This window comes from Aedes aegypti, chromosome 1 (genome assembly GCF_002204515.2).
Source record: "Aedes aegypti strain LVP_AGWG chromosome 1, AaegL5.0 Primary Assembly, whole genome shotgun sequence".
Taxonomy (NCBI): Eukaryota; Metazoa; Arthropoda; class Insecta; order Diptera; family Culicidae; genus Aedes; species Aedes aegypti.
This window is the reverse complement of record NC_035107.1, coordinates 139,348,366-139,368,659: the sequence shown is the minus strand read 5'-3', so window position 1 is coordinate 139,368,659 and position 20,294 is coordinate 139,348,366. Positions and strand designations below refer to the sequence as shown.

At 36.0% G+C, this 20,294-nt stretch overlaps 1 protein-coding gene across 5 annotated transcripts in view; it reads left to right on the top strand.

Annotated features, from left to right (window-relative positions):
- The first annotated feature begins 371 nt into the window (after positions 1–371).
- The window catches only part of LOC5578497 (TOX high mobility group box family member 3), a 321,793-nt gene continuing 301,870 nt past the window's right edge, over positions 372–20,294 (top strand). The window contains exons 1-3 of one of the 5 annotated variants that reach the window (XM_021848604.1): positions 529–1,395; positions 15,164–15,683; positions 15,999–16,056. In XM_021848604.1, coding sequence (XP_021704296.1) covers positions 16,033–16,056 — 24 coding nt within the window. In that variant the 5' untranslated portion in view covers positions 529–1,395; positions 15,164–15,683; positions 15,999–16,032. Of the gene's footprint in view, positions 1,396–15,163; positions 16,057–20,294 lie in introns of all 5 variants that reach the window. The other 4 variants (XM_021848611.1, XM_021848597.1, XM_021848623.1 and 1 more) reach the window with 4 other exon arrangements.

The window sequence follows — 20,294 nt, the reverse complement described above, 5'->3', positions numbered from 1 at the left end:
CAAAATATATAGATGTCAAAAATATATTGAGTACTCTACTGTAGTTTGTTCAGCTAATTACAAATTTAGACGAGCATATATGACTTTAGATAAATTAGATGAAAGTTTTAAATTAAACATCTTGTTCCTTTATAAATCTTTATTTATAGCTACATGAACGTAAATATGTAGTGCATTTAGAATTGTTTCGAAAGAGTACAAATTTCAATTTAATAAACATCTTATAAACATAATCAATTTTATCATCTTTCCCCCACTGTGCCCAGTATTGAGAAACGAACCTCTATTTCGAAACGGTTTTGCCTTCGCCAGCACGACGACGACATCGATCTCAAAGTTGGTTCAAATGACTCTCAAATTTCCGTACCGAAGCATTATAACCAAAGCCATCAGCTCTCACAGAGCTCAGCCATAGCATAGAGGCACATGTTTTGTTGGTAGCTCTATATAGGTTTCCATTTCTTGCTTGCACAAGAGCATCTACCTACTGTAGTAGAGTGGTAGATATCTGAGAGAGCATGAATCTCACATCTTTCTTGCGTTGGCTGCCCTATCTGTCTGTATTAATGCGCGGAGTGTAGAGTAGGCTATGAGACCGTTCTTGAGGCAGTTTTGACGAGGTTTTGCTCTATGTGTGTGCGAAGCAGCAGGCCATGGCGATGGTAGTCTTTCTACTGCTGTGTTCGTTTTATTTTGTTTAATATTTGTACAGATATAGTTTTTCTTCATTCGGTCAGCGACCGTCGTTCGTGTAGTAACATAGTAGGTCGTGTATCCGTACGCGTTTCGAGATTTGCTTCCTATTTGGATGGGCAGTGCAACAAAACGTAACGAAACCGTAGTTCGCCGTGAATTCCTTAGATTGTACTGAGAGCGCAGTGTTTTTGCTCTCACGCGACCGTCCAGTGCATCCAGAATTGCATTACTCGAGGACGAACTTCCGAGAGGATTCCATCAGTGCAACACGTTAATCAACTGTCAAAGTGAATGATGCAGTGCGCAGATCAATCAAATTTCATGACATACTTGGATTTCATCACCAGTGCCGCCAGTGTGAGAAAGTGACATAACTTGTTAGAAAAAAGGTTACAGTGTTACAACAAAGTGGTGCTATACAAATTTCACTTTAAATGCAGCAGCAACAGCTATTGATGGGAAGATCAATCGCAATATACATCGGCCTGGATTAAAAATATACGCATATAGCAAGACGAAGTGAAGCCGTGAATAATACATGCACATGGCATTTATGTGTTGTGTGGCTAAATGGTAAACAGTGGTGTAATCAAAGATAGATCGTTGAATAGCAAATGAGGAGGAAAATACATACGAAATGATTGATGGAATGAGCTTTAAGTGAATCATTTGTGTAACAGTGCATTGCAGTCTGCGAAGGTGATTATCTATGATGAGGAAGCATACAGTTAGTTTGTAATTCTGGGAGAAGGTTTGATTAAAGAGGCAAGGCAGCATGTGTTGTTGTCGGCATTGGCGGGATGGAAATGTGCTCCAGATGAAATAAGCTCACGGGCGTTGGGTGTGCTCGAACGAATTTTCAGAGAAATCAATTACGATAATGGGTTTAAATTCAGTTTCAGATAAAACAGGCTGAAGAAGTTTGGTTCTTCAACGATTGTTCTTCGTAAGGTATACAGCTAATACTGATTAGCTTGAAAGGAGTACAAATTAGACACATTATTGAGAACGACAGATGTAGATACACGATAAAACAACGATAATGAACTACATTTCAAAAATGAGATTAGAGTTTTATTATTGTGGCGGGTAATCGAATGTTTGATTCTGCTATACATAAAACAGAGTACAAAGTCAGGCAAACGCCATATGAATGTATATATGAATACACATAAATTAGGAGTGTGGTTATAATCCGCGGCTACAAAGCAAAGCCATGCCAAAGGTGTCTGGGTTCGATTCCTGGTCGGTCCAGGATCTTTTCGTAAGGGAAATTTCCTTGACTTCCCTGGGCATATTTTAGCATCATACCGTTAAGCCACCAGTTACCGTGCGGTCTCCATTCACACGTTATAGTAAGAAATTATTTAAAATTTCAACAAGTTTTCACTGTGGATACTATTAGTAAGATCTATTTCATAGTATGAGCAATGAGATTTTATGCTAACTAAAATATTTTTTATTGTGTTTCAGTCGAAACCCAAATGCACGGTAAATGGACCCTTTTAAATATGTATGGGTCCTATTACCGTGCATTAGTTTCCATTCACATCCTCAAAAACATGCAAAAGTATTTTGTAGATAACTCTGTGATAATACGTCTAATTAGAGCTTCTATGGTGCAAGCAAAAGACAAAGAGTTAAACTTACTTCGTAGGTATTTTGACAAAAACATATTTTGAATTTTGTTAAAAAAATTTTTACATAAAGTTGTGATATATTTAAAAAATTGCACTTAAATATACAGTTAATTTTCCCAGCATTGGATCGACCAAAATTGACAGTTGATGCATCATTAGAACTGTAATCTTATATTTTTTGAGGAGCACAGCATTCAAGTCATCGTGCAAAAATTTAAGTTCATTTGACTGTATGGTGTATCGTGCAAAAGTTCATCAGCTATTCAGAAAACTATTCAGAAAATCATTCGAGTTACAACATGAGCAAACAATTTAAGGCTGAAAATTGAACAATTTTTCATAAAATATTTATGCTCTAAATGGGAACTCAAATTTTCCCATATAGAACAAAATCTCGACAAATTTTTGATAATTCCACGGTATGGGATCCGAAACATAAGCTAATTTTCCTATATTAACGATTGAACAGCAAAACTAACAACAAGGTCTTTAAAATCTCATAAGGCTGCACAGACTCCTTGAGGACTAGGTAATTGTTTTAACAGAACTCCTTTTACAGACTCTTTAGGAAAGGCTTCAAAGATTCGTTCAGGAATACATTAATACAAGAGATCTCTCTGAAGATTTCTCCACCAATTTTCCTTAGGGTTCGTCCTGAAACATCTCATAATTTTTCAAGGGATTCTTAGATGAATTCTTCCAAAATTTGCTATAACAGACGAAAGCTGATAGCTTAACTAATTTCCTTAAGAATTAATCCAAAAATTCAGCGATTTCTCCAAGAATTCCTTTAGAGGTTCTTCCAGATCGAACTGGAGAAATTTGTTCTCTAGAATATATCAATATTAAAACTGAGCTAAAACCATTTTTTCGCTTTGAAAATCCCGTTGGTCAATATAGGCCAACGGAACCAGTTTCGGCCAGAGATTTAACTTTAATTCCTAAATTGGCCAATCGCATTGATTTCTCATAAGAGTGGTCAAATTAGGACTGCCCTGGCCAAATTGGGTGTATGGGAGTTAAAATTATAAGGATAATTAATTGTTTTCCTTGTGTTTTGAATCAATTTGGACGGGTAAATGAATATAGCTCTATCATGTGAATGTGATCTACTGAACACAAAAGGTTTCATGCTGATTTGCTATGTGAAACGATGTACAATCCCCTATGGCTACAACTGGCGTATGGCCAAAACCGGTGCTTCTACCCTATTTTTTAAAGGGCTTATTCTTCAAAAGTATCATCAATAAGAAGCCTTTAAGAAAAAACGTTTTTTTTGTGACAACAATTTTCAAGATTTCATTTTCAATTTTCGCTTATATTTCTAGAGATCTTTTTTTTTCAAATTTGAAGATGACCGAAATGAGTGATGTTTTAAGGTTTAAACGTGGCCTGACAGAAGTACTCATACAGTCTTTATATGATAGATAACTTCGCCTTTATAAAGTTGCTCGTAAATATGCGTACAAGTTTTTAAAAGATTGCGGTTTCTTAATAAGAATGCGCTTTAATTTAAGATTTAGCAATATTTTATACATATATAGTACCGTCGTTGGGGGTGACAATGGGTCAAAAAGGGATATGTGCAATTTATTTTTTGAATAACTATCGCAATTTAACTCCAATAAACTTCAAATTTGGTGTGTATGTACTTTGATGGTACATTAATAACCGTTCAAAAAATTAAAGACAAATATTTATTCACAGCGGCACCACAAGTGAATGAAAAATGACCCAATCTCACCCCATAGAGGGGGTGACATTGGGTCACTGTAATTAAAATAACTTGTTTTTGAGAATATGATTGCAAAACCATTCACAACTGAAAAATATTGATAAAAAACGATGCAAACAAGACAAAAAGATATCTAAGATGTTTCACAAGTATGATAAACCCACTTAAAAGAAAGATTATACAGAAAATTGAAGAGCTATGAGAAAAAATATGTAAACCCAACATTCATCGTCAAGTTTACATAAATTTTCTTGGTTTTTCCCTCAAATTGTCTTCAAAGTCTCATCCCCATTGCTATAAAGCCCATTCAGTTTCCCCAAAGGTGTACTGAAACAGTGATTATTTTAAACCTTCGCAAATAGTTAAATTTCGGTGCGACATTCCACGATCAATAAATTTCAGGCAGAAGTTGACGTCATAATCCCAGTATTTCAGCGATTTAACTCATTAGTACTTCCGTGAGATGTTTCTATTATATGAAAACACTGATAAATAATCAAATTTAGAAAAAAAAACACCCTTTTGATAAAAAATTACAATGTTGCTGCACACGAAACACAGTTGCTGGTTTGAGAAGTTGTCAAAATGCGTTGTATTGTTATTCAATGCACGGAATACTCAAATAGACTTGTTTGATGTTTCAGAGATGCTGTATATAGAAAGAATAAACACATCTTAATGAAAAAGAGAACACCCGGCACCGTAAAATGTCAAAAAAATGGACTTGGAATTTCATTTACTATCGTTCTTGCTTGACCCAATGTCACCCCCATTTTCAATGTTTTAGACATCGTACCGAAAAAAATTATTTTTTGTGGGAAAATCAAACAGATTCCGGAAAATACCTGTGATGTGTAATGAAAAGACTTTCAACATTCTACTAATACAACGATAGAGGCTAGAGTACATGCGTGATACTTTGTACAGGAGAAATTTAATGTTGTAAATTTTATCAAGTTTCAACATGCAAGTTTATTGATGTACTAAACAAAAACTACTATTTCTAAAAATGTATATTGTTATGAATTATGTGTAATAATATGTTCCCTAACATATGAATTATTAATTTTAGTAATATCAGCGTTAGTAGCTGAAATATTTCACAAAACATATTTTTCCGTTTTGACCCAATCTCACCCCCTAGACCCATTGTCACCCCCATCGACGGTATCTTAAGTAAACTAAACCAGTTTTGAACACGCTTTTTTTTTACTAGGAGTATAAGGATCTGGGGGCCCAGATAGCCGTAGCGGTAAACGCGCAGCTATTCAGCAAGACCAAGCTGAGGGTCGTGGGTTCGAATCCCACCGGTCGAGGATCTTTTCGGGTTGGAAATTTTCTCGACTTCCCAGCGCATAGAGTATCTTCGTACCTACCACACGATATACGCATGCAAAAATGGTCATTGGCATAGTAAGCTCTCAGTTAATAACTGTGGAAGTGCTCATAAGAACACTAAGCTGAGAAGCAGGCTCTGTCCCAGTGGGGACGTAACGCCAGAAAGAAGAAGAAGAACGTGCCCTGACAGAAGTACTTATATAGTCTTTATATGAAAGATAACTTCGCTATATAAAATTGCTTATTTAGCCACCACAGCACAATAGAGAAAAAATGCGTTATTTTCAAAAGAACTCTCAAAACAAAACGTAAATCATCGAAATTGACAACACAGCTCCAATGAAATCGAATTTATTTTTCATGTGTTATTGTCATAATATGTCATTCATAGATTACTGATCAAAACATTTGAAGAACAGCGTTTACAACTTACTGTTGATCGGTAAATATATATGCGTACAAGTTTTTAAAAGATTGAGGTTTCTTAATAAGAATGCGTCTTAATTTACGATATAGCTTTCTTTTATACATATACAGTTTCTTAAGTAAACTAAACTAGTTTTGAACACGCTTTCCGTTTTTACTTGGAGTATAAGGATGGCATTGCAGCAAATTTGGCCATCAAAGTATAAATCACTAGAATAGCTTAGTGTCAGAGATTGGTGGAATATTATTAGTGGCTTTAGAGCTCTACTAATAGAATAGTAAAGGATACCAACATACAATTTAATCATTAAAATTGAGATTTTTTATATGCGAAAAATAAAAAAGCCCCTTAGAACAGCTTTTCTAAGGGGCTTTTGAAAAACTTGTTAATCCTTCAATCAGTAGCGTTTTGTTAGATCTTTTATTATCATCGTAGAAAGCTAGTTGAACGATAGCGTTAGCGTTAGCGTTAGCGTAGTTACGGTATACTTCGTAGATTGGATACTAGCAACATTCATGTTTCTTTTTAATAATCTCATCCTGACTACTTTCAAGAACAAGGCAGGGGAGTATACCTTGCTCAAATCATAAACAAGAATACTAAAAGCATGAATTTCGCTATTCCCGGCTACGCCCATCTTTACCGTAACTTGGGATAGGGGAAGGAAATGTTGATGTAGCACTTACTTAATGAGAGGCCACCGACTCAGCGACACCCTCATAAGTGCTACGGAGTTGGAGGTTGGGGAAGGTATATTGTCAGGATTCGCCTAGAAAGCTGGCGATAGACCATAAATATTTGTTGTTTAAGCGTTTTCAAATTAATCTTTTGAATGCCGGCAATCAAAAGAGAAAACAATAGCTTATTTATAGTGTAAATAGTATTTCGCGAAATGCTTGTCGATTGTGCAGTAATATGTTTGCTCAATAACCAGTAAAAAGCAAAACCGATCCCTCCAGGGTCATCGGATTGTATAAAATAACGATACGCGTAAAAAAAAAAAAAAAAAAAATCACGCCTATTGAAAAACTGTACTGTGCCCATTGAAAAACTGTACTGGGTGGTACTGTATTTTTAGATAATCGAAAAACGAAAGGAAGCGCGTTCGAACTAAACACCCAAGGATAACACAGTAGGTTTTTCTGCTCAAAATTATACGAAAAGCAGAATCGATCCCTCCAGGGTCATCGAACGGTTAAAAAGCATCCACAACCGATTGTTAGTTGCGTAACACCCGCCCGGACAGAATGCGCAATCTGAACATAATTATCAAACTCCGAAAATAACATTTTCCGTTCAAGAAGTTCCACGACGCGGACAAAAACGATCCGGAAGGCTTACAAAAGAAAAAGTATCATACTGGAACAAACTCACCGGATTGATTCTCTAAATTTATGTGCTGCCTGTCACTTCCGGATGGTTCGGTGAACTTAGGGCAGCCAAAAACCAACAGTACTGCGGACACAAATCAAACAAATCACTTTTTCATTTTTCACTTTTCACTATTCCATTTCTGAATGTAAAAACTGTCCTGCTTGGGCTTCATGAAGCACTACCCAGCAAGACGCTCCAAAACAGAAAAGCGACGAAAACACGCGCGAAACCGTGAGCTAAATCTATCGGACGACGCAAAACCCAACTCATCGTAGAAAGCTAGTTGAACGATGCACAAAAATCCGATTTAGATTTCAATAATTGCTAGAGATAATAAATAAGGTGTCCACTTTATGAAATGAACAGTCCTAAAAAATACTCAAGAGCATTTTTCTTTGGGTAAAGAAATTTGTTCAGGAATTCTTGTAGCATTTTTGTAGCATTTCATTCAGGGTTTACTCCCACAGTTTTTCCCAAAGATCTCTAAGGTATCGGATTCTTCAAAAGCTCTAAAGCAATTATTCCTGTTATTCTTCCAAAAAAACCTCTTCGGAGTGTTTTCCTGGTGTTCCTTTAAGATTTTAGAACATCCTGCAGGATATTATTTTGCATTTCGCGAAATATTTGTTTGGTCATTCTGTTGGAGAATAATCATAAACTTCTTCAAAGCTTCAGAAGTTTCTTCGAAGAACATTTTAAGAGTTCTCTTATGCAATGTTTCACATGTATTTAACCAAGAGTTTAATAATCAGAGATTACTGTAGGACTTCCTTCAGATTGACAAGCTACACTGGATCCCGGACATCCAATAATTTTTGGAAAATATCTTTCACGATTCCCCAGATAAATTCTTGAAAGAGTTTCTTGGTAAACGTTTTGAGGAATTATTTGGAAGAATCTGTAGGGGAATCATATCATTTATGATTTAAATTTTGAAAGGTATCTTAAACAACAATCTTGGAGGAATTCCTTAGAGGAAGAATCACTGAATCAACTCCAGAAGAGTTCTTCGGAGTAGTCCGAAGTTATTCCGCGACTTCTTTGTAATCAACTTTTACCCAACTAATTGTTATAAGTCTGACTCGATTTCGTTTTTTTCATAATTTCGATAACAAACGTTACGTTAGCTCCTAGAATTCCTCTGCGCTTTATTAAGGGATTTCTCTTGACTAAAAAAAACTTCCCAATGAATTCTTAGAGAAATTTCCCCTAGGATTGCAGCACAATTTTTTTCGAAAGATTCCTTCATTTTTTTCATCTCTTACCTACTCCAGAGATTCTTCCTGCGGTTCTTTAAGACAGCAAACTAAGTATTTCTTCAATTAATTTAGGAATTCCTTTAAAATAAACTGCAAGTATTCCTTCTAAAACCTAGAAAATCTTCATGGGAATCCTCTAGAAACTTTTTCAAGAATAACTCGAATTAGTTCGTACGTTCTTATGAGGATTTTGAAAATATACCATTCAAGAATTCATTCTAAGATTCCTTTCATAACCCTTCCAGTTGTTATGCCGAGTATTCGTTCAGGGACTTATCCAAAAAACATCTGGAATTTTTCTTCCTGAAATCTAGAATTGTCTAGAAGCTATTGTAATTAATTTAAGCATTTATTTATTTTTATTTAGTTGGTGTAACATCAATTAATTTGACAAAACCTCGTTAATGATGTTACGCCAATTTACTCGGTCCATGGCTGTGTTTCTCCAACTTCGATTTTGGCCCACGTTTTCCTGATCTTGTTGCACCTGATCAAGCCACCTCGCTCGCTGTGCTCCCTGCCTTTTTATGCCAACCGGATTCGACGCGAACACCATCTTTGCAGGATTGTTGTCCGGTAGTCTTGCAACATGCCCTGCCCAACGCATCCTTCCGGCTTTCACAACCTTCTGGATACTGGGTTCACCGTAGAGCCTAGCGAGCTCGTGGTTCATTCTCCGCCGCCACACACCGTTCTCCTGCACTCCACCGGTCTTATAAGCGTTTTGTACATGGTACATTCAGCTTCTTTTGGAGCTCATAGTAGGCATTTAAGCATCTTTTTTAGATTATTTTTTCAATAGATTTCTCAAGTGATTCCTACGTGAGCTCTCGTACCAATAATTCTATTTTTTTTTTAATTTGACCTTGAATGCTTATGGGAATTCTTTCTAACGCTTGATCCCAGTATTCCTGCAGTAATTTCTTCAGAGATGCTATTGCCTTTCAAATGCATGTGAAAAGTTTCGTCTATGCCATCCCTTTAACAATTCGTTAAAATAAATATGCCTAAGAGATCTTCTTTGAGCTTGCAACTGAGTACTTTGCCAGTGATTTCTTCTGAACTTTTTACACGAGATTCGTTCAATCCAGTAATACCTGCAAAGATTTTCTTCAAAGATTTTTCATTATAGTTACTCTGTTACTGCATAGAGGCCTAACTTACATGAGCGATTTTGCTTCATCGATCCTCTCTTTCGCTAATGACTTTACTAAATTAGATAAATCTGTAAACATTCTTAATGATGCAATATACAGTGATTCACGTCTTACAGTACGAAAAGATAATCAGTTTTCGGCAATAACGCAATGAGAGCAACGATGAAGAGAAATCGATGAATGAAGATAAGCCCTTATGGAAAAACAACACTGATATGTCTTTGGAGATTTTTCCAGTCAATAATTGCTCCCCAGATAAACAGACGCAGTCATTGCAATTCATTTCGAAGTACGATCACATCAAGCGAAGAAAAATATCGCATCCGTATCGGTCCATGATCAGCAATGTTTCGCAAGATGTAACGAGCTTGATAAACAGTAGCAGCGAAGAAGAGCGACAAAGAGAAACCCATTGTTTTGCTTATTTACCGTTGGGGATTTTCGACCCCATATAGTTGGAATTTTCATCAGCCTCCCTCAGCCCATAATAAGATACCTACTTTATGTTCTAAACTGAATTAAATCGAACTTAATTGATCAAAGTTACGTATTGAATCCCTTTGAGGCTGTCCTTGAATCAAGTTTGAAAAACTTATCTCCCCCTTCCTTACAAACTTTTCAACAAAAATACTTTGCCATGAATCACAAGTCAGCCCCATCTGCATTTTCATCACAATTAAGTTGAGTTCAGTAACCAACATCAAAACACAAATCATTACTACACATCTTTGTGCTACTTTCAAACTATACAATGTGAAGTGATAATTACGAAAAATCATAATCCATACCTCTGATAGAACGATTTTTTATGGACTATGTGTACTTGGTCCACTCTGACTGAACAAAAGATCACCGTTCAGTGAGTTGGTTCACTCTGACTGAACAGTTTCTAAAAAAATAACAATCATTTAATACTTGCATGGTCAAACTGGGTGCATATCTCTAAGATAATCAGATAATCAAGACCCTTCGACATCAGTATTGTAAATTCTTCAATAATCCATATTGTCAATCCCGAAATCAGTGGCATTACGATAGCTTGAAAATTAAGGTTTTGCAGGGTCAGGGCATTGAAGACCATAAATATTCAAATATGCGTTCAGTCAGAGTGGACCAAGTGAAAATTTTGAGTACCGACCAATATATACTGGTTCAAAAAGCGGGTTCTAGGACATTCCATACATACACCATAGAACTACCATAAACTTCTATCGAACTCTGAAATTGACTCAAAAAATGCAATAGTAAATCAGTTTATTGCTTTTCAACACTTGGTCCGGTCTGTCTGCACAGAAATTGTTGCAATTTCTGACCACCCATCCAAATATAGTAAATGGTCAAAAACCAAAATCAAATACATCGAATTAAATAAAATTTATGAATTTCTATTCATGGATGAATAGAAAAATCATTCGATGTTGAAAAATCTCTTGAAATATTTTTATTTCCTTGCATTCCTCAGCGCGCTGATTATTTTTGCTGACTTGGTACACTCTGACTGCATACTTTTATCGATTTTTAGTAATCATCCAAAGTAAATTTGTTACATATCTCTCGCAGTTTACTGCATTCATCAAATCTGATCAAAGTGAAATGAAGAATTTTTGCATCTAATTAAAGAATAATCCAATTTTCTCAAGTTTTTTACTTGGTCCCCTCTGATTTAACACTGACCAATTGTCTTATAATGAAGACTAATCGCATATCAGTCCCACTACAGATTTTTGCATCGTGTAACATAAAAATGAACCGTGATTTTGATCAAAATAACTAGAGTGTCCATTTCCCGGCCATTTTGCTTGTCCCGGGATTCGGGACAAACATTGATGCTTGTCCCGGGAAATCCCGGGATTTCTCAAATTCTCAACAAAACAAGTATTTATGTTGAAATGGAAGTAAAATTTCAAGAATACAATGTTTTTACCTGAGGGGTGCGGTCTCGAACATTTTGGTCACTCAATTTGAACACAAATTTTTCTACCAGTGCTAACCGTTGTTTGTTTGGTTGTCTCGCAGGAAACCATTTTGAAGATACACACTTAAAATACTTCACACAAAGCTTCTGCAATTTAATGCAGGTTATAATTCCAAAAAATCAGATGAATCAGATAGTTTCTGACCGTATGTTAATTAAAAATATATTTTACAAAAGTTCTGAAAAACTTGCGCATTAATAAGACCAAGTAAAGGTTTTTTTTTTTTTTTTTTAACAGTTGATAGTTTTTGTGTCACATACAATGCATACCAGTTTTTTGCGTGACGAAGTAATGGCTGCACATTCCTAGGCATACTCGGATCATTTTGATGAATATTTTAGCTTGACAACAGCCTGGCTGCTTGTTGATATCCAGTTCGCACTCCCTAGGTTTTTACAATAAAATATGAAGAGTAAGTAATTTTTCATGATAAAAAAAATAATTAGAACATAATGTATTTTCTTTTTATATATTTACTTTCAAGAACAAGTAGAGTAAGCCAATACTTTAAAATTTCTATATTCGGTAGACAACCAAAGAAGACAACAATTCATACGTATGACTTTTTATTTTGATGATTATGTTTAGTTACACAAAAATTAAAGCCTTGACATATTTTCGTTTTTATTTTTTTTAATTATCTATCTATTTTTTTATATATCTATATGAAAGTACAGTCGAAGCTCGTTATAACGACAACTTTTATAATGACAAAAGCTCTCTATTGCGACATTTTTCGGTCCCATGAAAAATATTTCAATGTTATATCTTTTCTCTATAACGACTTTTCTCTATTGCGACGGTCCCTTGCGATGTCGTTATAACGCGCTTTGACTGTATGGCCAACATTAAAGTCATAGTACTACAACAGTTTGATTCGTAATTCAAAAGGAAATCAAAACTTCAAATATAATTGCTGGAATTGTAGTTGATCAAAAGTTATGGCTTATATTGTAGAGAGACGCAATATAACCTTTGCAACTATTTGCAGCAAATAAAAGTATTTTTACATAAACAGTCAGTGACAACAGTTAGTGCATATTGCTGTTTTTCCATACGAAATTACCAATTTTGGGAATCTGTATCTGTAGCTTCTAACCCACAAATCTACAACAACCTGAAGTTTTGTGTATACTGAGCTCATTCAATTTCAGTTATTTTTCAAAGAGTTTCAGAGGTTTGTTCAAAGACAAAAGTAAGTAATCGAGAGATTTTTTTATTTAATTATAAATGGTAAGCTGTTCGAGATTGGAATGTTCTGCAAGTTTGTGTAACTTCCAAAAGTGAACAACTTTGCCGAACAAACTAATCAGCCACAACAAACTGTTTTTGAATTAAATAATAAAACATCTCGATTACTTACTTTTGTCTTTGGAAAACCCTCTGAAACTTTTTGGAAAATTAATTAAATTAAATGAGCTCAGTTTACACAAATCTCCAGTTGTTTGTAGTTTATCATCCAAATTTGGGCATTTCGTATGGAAAAACAGCATTTGGTTACTAAGTTATGTCATATTTTTATGTGGCTTTTCTATTTTATCAAATATAGCTTTTGTCTGAGAAAGAATGTCATTGTTTTGCATCAACATTTAGTGGTTTTCATCAAATTTTACGTTCATGTCGGGAATCCCGGGATTCCCGGGATGTCGGAACTTATATCCCGGGAAACGGGAAATCCCGAAATTTCTCTGATACCGGAATTTTTTGTCCCGGGATGGACACTCTAAAAATAATCGTTGCTTGGCTACTATAGTGTGAACCTTAGAAATTTTCCCAACTCTGATAGTGATAAAATACTTTCAATATCACTCTTCCAATGAGAGATTGCTATGATAATTTAAGGCACACAGGTTCTCATTCTTTGTTGTTTGGGTATGAAAATTGAACAAAAATCGTTCTTGGAGGTATCAATAGGAAATTTGTGACATATTTTTGGTCTCCCATATATCATCAGTGTTTGTAGGGACATTTTTGACTGATATCTGTCGTAGAGACCATTGTAAGATTTCGATAAAGAATTTATATCTGAATAAGTTTTCGGAAAGTTCCTGGTGACATTTCGATACTATTCTTTCGAAGGTCGATAATTGGCTCCTATGATGTTGATTAGCAAGTATTTTTCAATATTTATTGTAGCTTCCGGCGTTGTTGAGTGGTATATATCTCCATCCAACCAATGACTGCAAGGTTTGAATACAATTCTGCATGAAAACCTTACAAATATTGTATAATAATATACAAATACTTAAATTGCAAAGTTCTTTTCTACATTTTCTGTATTTGCAACGGTATTATATAGTTTTTGTATTAGGTCTAGCTTTGAGTCTAACAATATTTCGACAAGTTCTTTGGCGATTTCTCATCGGATTTTTCAGTAAAACCTTGGGGATACCTGTAGCAAATCTTCAATTAACTTCTGGAAATATATTGGACGAATTGCTGGTAGAATTTTTCGTTGGGATGTCCCTAAGTAGAAAGACATATCTTGTTGGTTTTGACTTGTTTTTCTATAAAGTGTTTTCTGAAAGCTACTGGACTCATGTTTTGCAACAATATATCCTGTATTTAAGTGCATCTTACAGTCGAGTTTCACATAATTTAATCGAGAAATCCCAATGTCAGAGCGAATCATGGAGCTCCTCATTGAACTCATGGAGTTATGAGATGTTAGACAGAATTCCAGAAGCATCAATTATATTTTAGAGGTCCGATTTCCATTTCAAGGGGTCCGCGAGATGTGTATAGAACTTGAAAGGGGTCCGTAGCTTTGAAAGAGGTTGGGAACCACTGCTCTAGAGCTCCCATGCGAAAGAAAGGTTTAACTCCATGTAGGATTATAGTCCAGTTAGCTTCTGCAAAACCCTCAAACAAGATTATCTTAAAATGGATTTGCTTCTTCTGCAATTTTGTTCATTAATACTTGAGTAATGCGACGTTCAATAATTTATACCATGAACGAAATAGATCTCTCAGTGTTAGATGAATTATTTTATCCTCTTTATGGATCTTCAAAATAAAAAAAAAATGACAGAACTCAAATACCATCATACGGCTTGTAGAAAAGATGTAGGAGATGGAATTTTAAATTTATTTATTTTTTAATTCGAACTGTCCTATTATAGAAATATTTATTGAATACTAAGCTTAGGAGCATGCTCTGTTTTAATCAAGAGTAATGCAAAGTACAAGTTAAACGCAGTCAAACCTCCATGAGTCGATATTGAAGTCTTATCGAGTTTTGGAACATAAATGCATTAGGAAGATGCTCTATGGGACAATAATATCATCCATGAAATCTTATTTTTATAATATGGTTAAATGAGTATATATCGAGCCGTGGAGGATTCACTGTAATTAAGTTAGCACCATTATTGTTCAATCATGTTTACTTCTCCCATCCGTTTCTAGCAAAAGCTATTAGATGGCCAATTCCGTTAGCCAATACTCTCAAATCTTCTCTTCATGGTATTCCACACATGCTACCTTTCTTCAAGTATCGTTTGAATTGCAGACAAAACCACTCAATTAATAAATAACCGTGAATTTTTCTCTCACCTCCAGATACTCCACCAACTGCAACAGAGACTAACGGCTGGATTTAACCGATGAAAAGTGAAATTTTAGTCAACAGCAGACCCGTTGTTTAATTGTTCTACTACTCTACATCTTACCGTACGCTAGCAGTTATAGCCAACCTACCGGGTGTAAAACGCCTTCCCACTCACTCCAACGCCAAGTTTTCCGTAGTGCAGTGCATTAAACAGAAGCCAGCATCAGAAAGTGGTTCACGAAAACAGCTGAAAATAAAAGAAATCAAAATTAACCTAGAATAATAAAGTGACGTGCAAAACACGACCGGTAACACGAGCCCACTTGGTGCGAGAAAAAAAAGTGAGAAAAAAAGTTTCCGAAACAGAAAAAAAAGAGGAAAAAATTGCTTCTCTTCCTGGTTTGTGCAACCGGAGCTGAAAAAAAATAACGACAGAGTACGAAGCTCTGGCTGTGGCTCTCGCTCTCTCTCTCTCTGTGTGGTGACTTCAACGCTAGTGTTGAAAGTTAATCGTGCATAAAAAGAAAATAAGTAATTATCCTTTTAAATAAGAAAATTGAGGCAACGCCGAAGGAGGAGAAGCGTTACAGGGAAGAAAAGAAAGATGCTCATCCAAGTTGAAAATTGGGAAACAGAGAAGAAAATAATCGATGTGCTACAATTATAAGTGAGATAATTCCGTTGTTTTCTTTCTCTTGTGTATTTCCCTCTGCCGCCTGCTCGGATCCACCCCCAACAACAAAACTACTATTGGGCTTACCATCGTTTCGGTTGTGTCTCGTAACCATCGCCGGACGGTTGTTGTTGTTTTTTTTTCGGTGTTTGTGCCGTTACTATGGAGACTAGCTATAACAGTGGAACCGGAGAATTCGACGTAAATATGTTCGATCAGTACATTTACAAGGTGAGTGTTGTTTATGGTTTTGCCTTTCTTCAGTCATGCCTGTCGTTTCCGGGGTGTGTAACTTATGTCACTCGTCCACGAGCATAATTGGGAACCGGAGTCGGTAACAACTGCGGGGCTGCTTATTTGCCGCGTTGGTGATACCGATTGGTAGTGAATAGAAAGGGGTAGTATAATTTGAATCATTTGAAACATTTAGCCGTAGGGGGGGGGGGGGTGTTTAATTCACGTAGCCCTGTACTAGTCAGCTGTAATGCAAGTTATGTAAATAAATGGTAACCGATTTTTGTAGCTGTAAGTCAGAGCCTTCTTGGATGATTTCTATGGTAAGCTCAAATAACTGAAATAAATTTATTTTTCCACAAAGGTCAACATCACAGCTGTTGATTAGGGTTTGAATCTCACCAGTCGAGAATGTTTTTGGGTTGGGCATTTTGTTGTCTTTTTCTGACATACAGTATCTTCATGCTTTCCTCACTTCATGTAAATGCATGGATGGTCATTTGACAGAAAACGGATCTCCAGCAATAACTGCTTAAGTACTTATATAAAACTAAGCTGAAAATTAAGTTCTATCGAAATGTTACGCCAGGAAAACAAATAAAAGAATGGTTTTTATAAACATTTGGTTCAATTTTGAAGTTTCAACATGAATGGAATGAAAACGTAAAATCCATTTTTGAGCATAATAGACTGAAAGCCATAACCTAGAATCATCACAGTTGTATCCCCGAGAAACTTTCAACATTACGTACATTTTTTTTTAGAAAAAAACGACTCGAAGTGCTTTAATCATTTAAGTTTAGTTTCAACACTAAACACAACTTTTTCGAAAATAAAACAAGCTTAAATGATAATTAATCTTCGAGCTGTTAAATGGAATACCTATAAGTTAATGGAAAACCGAATTTAGTACTATACTATTTAATTCAAATAGAGTTTGTATCCTTTGACAGATACGCGTATTTCGACCTCAACTGTAAGGCCGTCTCCAGTGTCGTGTACTAGACTCGTCGTGCGAAGTTTCAGTTCGACCAAATAGACCAAACGGACTTCATTCGAATAAATGACATTCGACCAAACGTCATAGATTTAATTTCATCAACAACGAGCAAAAACTATGGAGATTATTAGTGCACGAATCTGTAACATTTGGTCGAAAGACGTATGGCCGAATGACATTTAGTCGCATGATGTTCAGTTGAAAGTACGTTTGGTCGAATGGACATTTCGTCGAACGGGCATTTGGTCGAACAAAACTTTTTTGTAATATAAATAATATGATATTTGGCCGAAAGGATATTCGGTTTAAATTTAAAAAGTATGGAGGCAAAGTTTTATTTGATTATCCTCAAGAGTAGTATTTTGTCGCTAATACGCTTTTTTCTATCTTTATTAACGAGATTTTTAGCCCTGGGCTAGTTCATCTCGGGACCAACGGCTTCACTTCCCTTCCGAAGGAAGTTGTCACTGAAATTTTTAGTGGCTATCTCGGGGATGGGATTCGATCCCATAGTCCTCGGCGTGAGAGGCGTGCATTCCAACCACTACACCAGGTCCGTCTCCAAATAATACGCTTTTTGATGCTAGTTTTGCGAGTCAAGATGAGCTGATGTCAAATGGAATCAAGGTTATTTGACACCTAAGTCAACTCGTCTGACCTCTTCCTTTTCACAAAATAAGCACAATTTTCTTGTTCAGTTCTTTTTGATCAAACTATTTCTCGGTGTCACTATCGTAACACTTCAAAGCGTCTACCGTTCTCGTAAAGTCATTAGCACCGTTAACAAAGCCATATATTTTCTTATAGAACGATATTAAGCTGGAAATCTTAATAAGCCAATTGGCCATAAGTAGAAAAACGTATCCTGCTGCTGACACTTAAGATTCACTTTGTTTTTTTTTTTTTCTTGCCGTATAATTTCCACATTCCAAAATCTCATCAACGTCCGTAGGCTTAAAAAAGTTCCTAAGCACTCTCTCCGAATGCTCCAATCTGTTTAAGATCAGCAATTCATTATGAAGAACGATGGAATCTTGAATGAAAAATTTATGCAAAAGATAATAATTTTTACATCGTTGAGTAGTTTAAATAAAAGATGATATATTAAGAGAACAATAAATTTCCTAAAACTAAATAACTTTTCAAAAATTCATTTAAATTTCCATCGAAATCCAAGAAATTCACAGAATTTCAGAGGCAGTTCCTCACTAATTGAAAGATTGGTGCAGTTTACCTGAAATGAAGTTTTGACCAAATGTTATAAAGTTTGATTGTACAGAGTTCTTTTTGATCCTTTGACCTTGACGCTTGCTGCTGGGCAGTGCGTCAAAAAAGCCAAGTTTTTTTTTCCTTTTCGGGTCGCGCGTACATTTTTTTCGGAGTGCTTTTATATAGCCGAGCAAACGAGTGAGGCTGAGAGTGGATTGTGGCTGCACAGTGAAAGATAAAGGATCAATTGGTGAGCTCGTTTCATGCTACTATTTCTAATCTATAAAATATGTATGACTGCACATTTAATCGTTACAATTGTGGGACGTAAATATGAATTTTCAACAAACTATGAATTTTTCGTCACTGTGAGTGTCGACACAAACTCTGATTCATGAATTATTTATGTTTCACATTTTTTTTTTATTTTCAGAACACCTCTTTTTACCTTTATTTTTGTAATTAAAAAAAAACTTTGAATGGTTCGACACTACAAGTGTAGACTTGCGAAAGGTTCACTTTATTCAACAAACTTTGGATGGTTCGCCACTGTAAGTGTCGGCATAAGAATTAGAGTGTTCTATGATGTTCCAACCAATCGAGTTTTTTGTTTGTTTTCAAATAAGTAAAATATAATAACACATGCTTTCGTCCTGACAGCTGTAGGAATGTTATATTTAGGTATTTGTTGAACAAACTTTGAATGGTTCGTCACATCAAGTGTCGGCATAATTTTCCACTACATAGAAATTGTTCATATCAAATGAAAATATTATATTTACAAATAAGCATGTATATATCTCACAAATCATTATTTATCATGGTCTAATCGCTTATCAAAGTGAATCCTGTGACCCAACGATCCTTCCCATTAACAAACATCCCTCCCAGTAACCTTTGTGGAGATGCAGAGGCAAACACGGTCTCCAAATAGCAAAGGTTACACACTAACATTCCTTCCCCCAATCCCACCTGACTGCAAGGACGTGGCCGGCGCCTTTATTGATCCTGTATAAATAGAGGCACTGAATTATGCACACTGAAGAAGATTATGGCCAATCCCAGCCGAACTTCTAGTTGATTCTTTGTGCATTTTCACTGACTTCGGTCAATCACGGAATAGCATCCATTGATATGTGTAGTCAGTCTAAGCTAAGCTAAGCTAATGTTATAAAGTTTGATTGTGCAAAAGTTGCATTGTAGTCATGTGTCATTTTTATCAGATGGTCTATCTATAAACCATTTCAAACTAAGCTGTCGACCAAATGTCATTCGACCCAGTGTCGTAAAGCCTTATTGCGCGGCTTCAGGACATTTGGTCTAGTTATATTGTACAGCAGATATTGTGGGCTTCTAGTTAATGCAAATTATGCTGATCTAACAACTAACAACCTAATCGGCGCTTCTAGGTAATGCAAATTGTCCTGACCTATCGCTGTAAGTTACCCAATCGACCATATGGTTCGTTACAACTATTGATTAATTTTGGCCTAATGATCCTTTGGGATGGTACACAAATTATGTCACGCTAAATTTCTACTTTTTTGACCCCCTCCCCCCTCTTTGTCACGTGTTTTGTATGAGTCCTCCGAAATTGTTGTAAGACTTGTCACGCCTGGCTTGACCCCCTCCCCACCCCCTCGGAGCGTGACGTAATTTGTGCATGATCCCTTTCGGCCAAACGACATTTGGTCTAACGGCACTCGGCCTAACAAGCTAGAACCGTAGTTTCTATACCTCCGTCATGGCAAGACGGTTAGTTTTAACACCTTTAACACCTTATTGATTAAAAAACACCGTAGGATGTAAGATTTATCTCTTGCGCGATCAGACTATGTTGGCTTTCGTATATCGTGAGATAGGTACGAAGATACTATATGCTTTGGGATGTCGAGAAACTTGCCATTACAAAAAGATCCTCGACTGGTGGGATTCGAACCCACGACACTCAGCTTGATCTTGCTGAATAGCTGTGCGTTTACTGCTACGGCTATCTGAGCCCCATAGAAAATGCTTTATTTTCCAC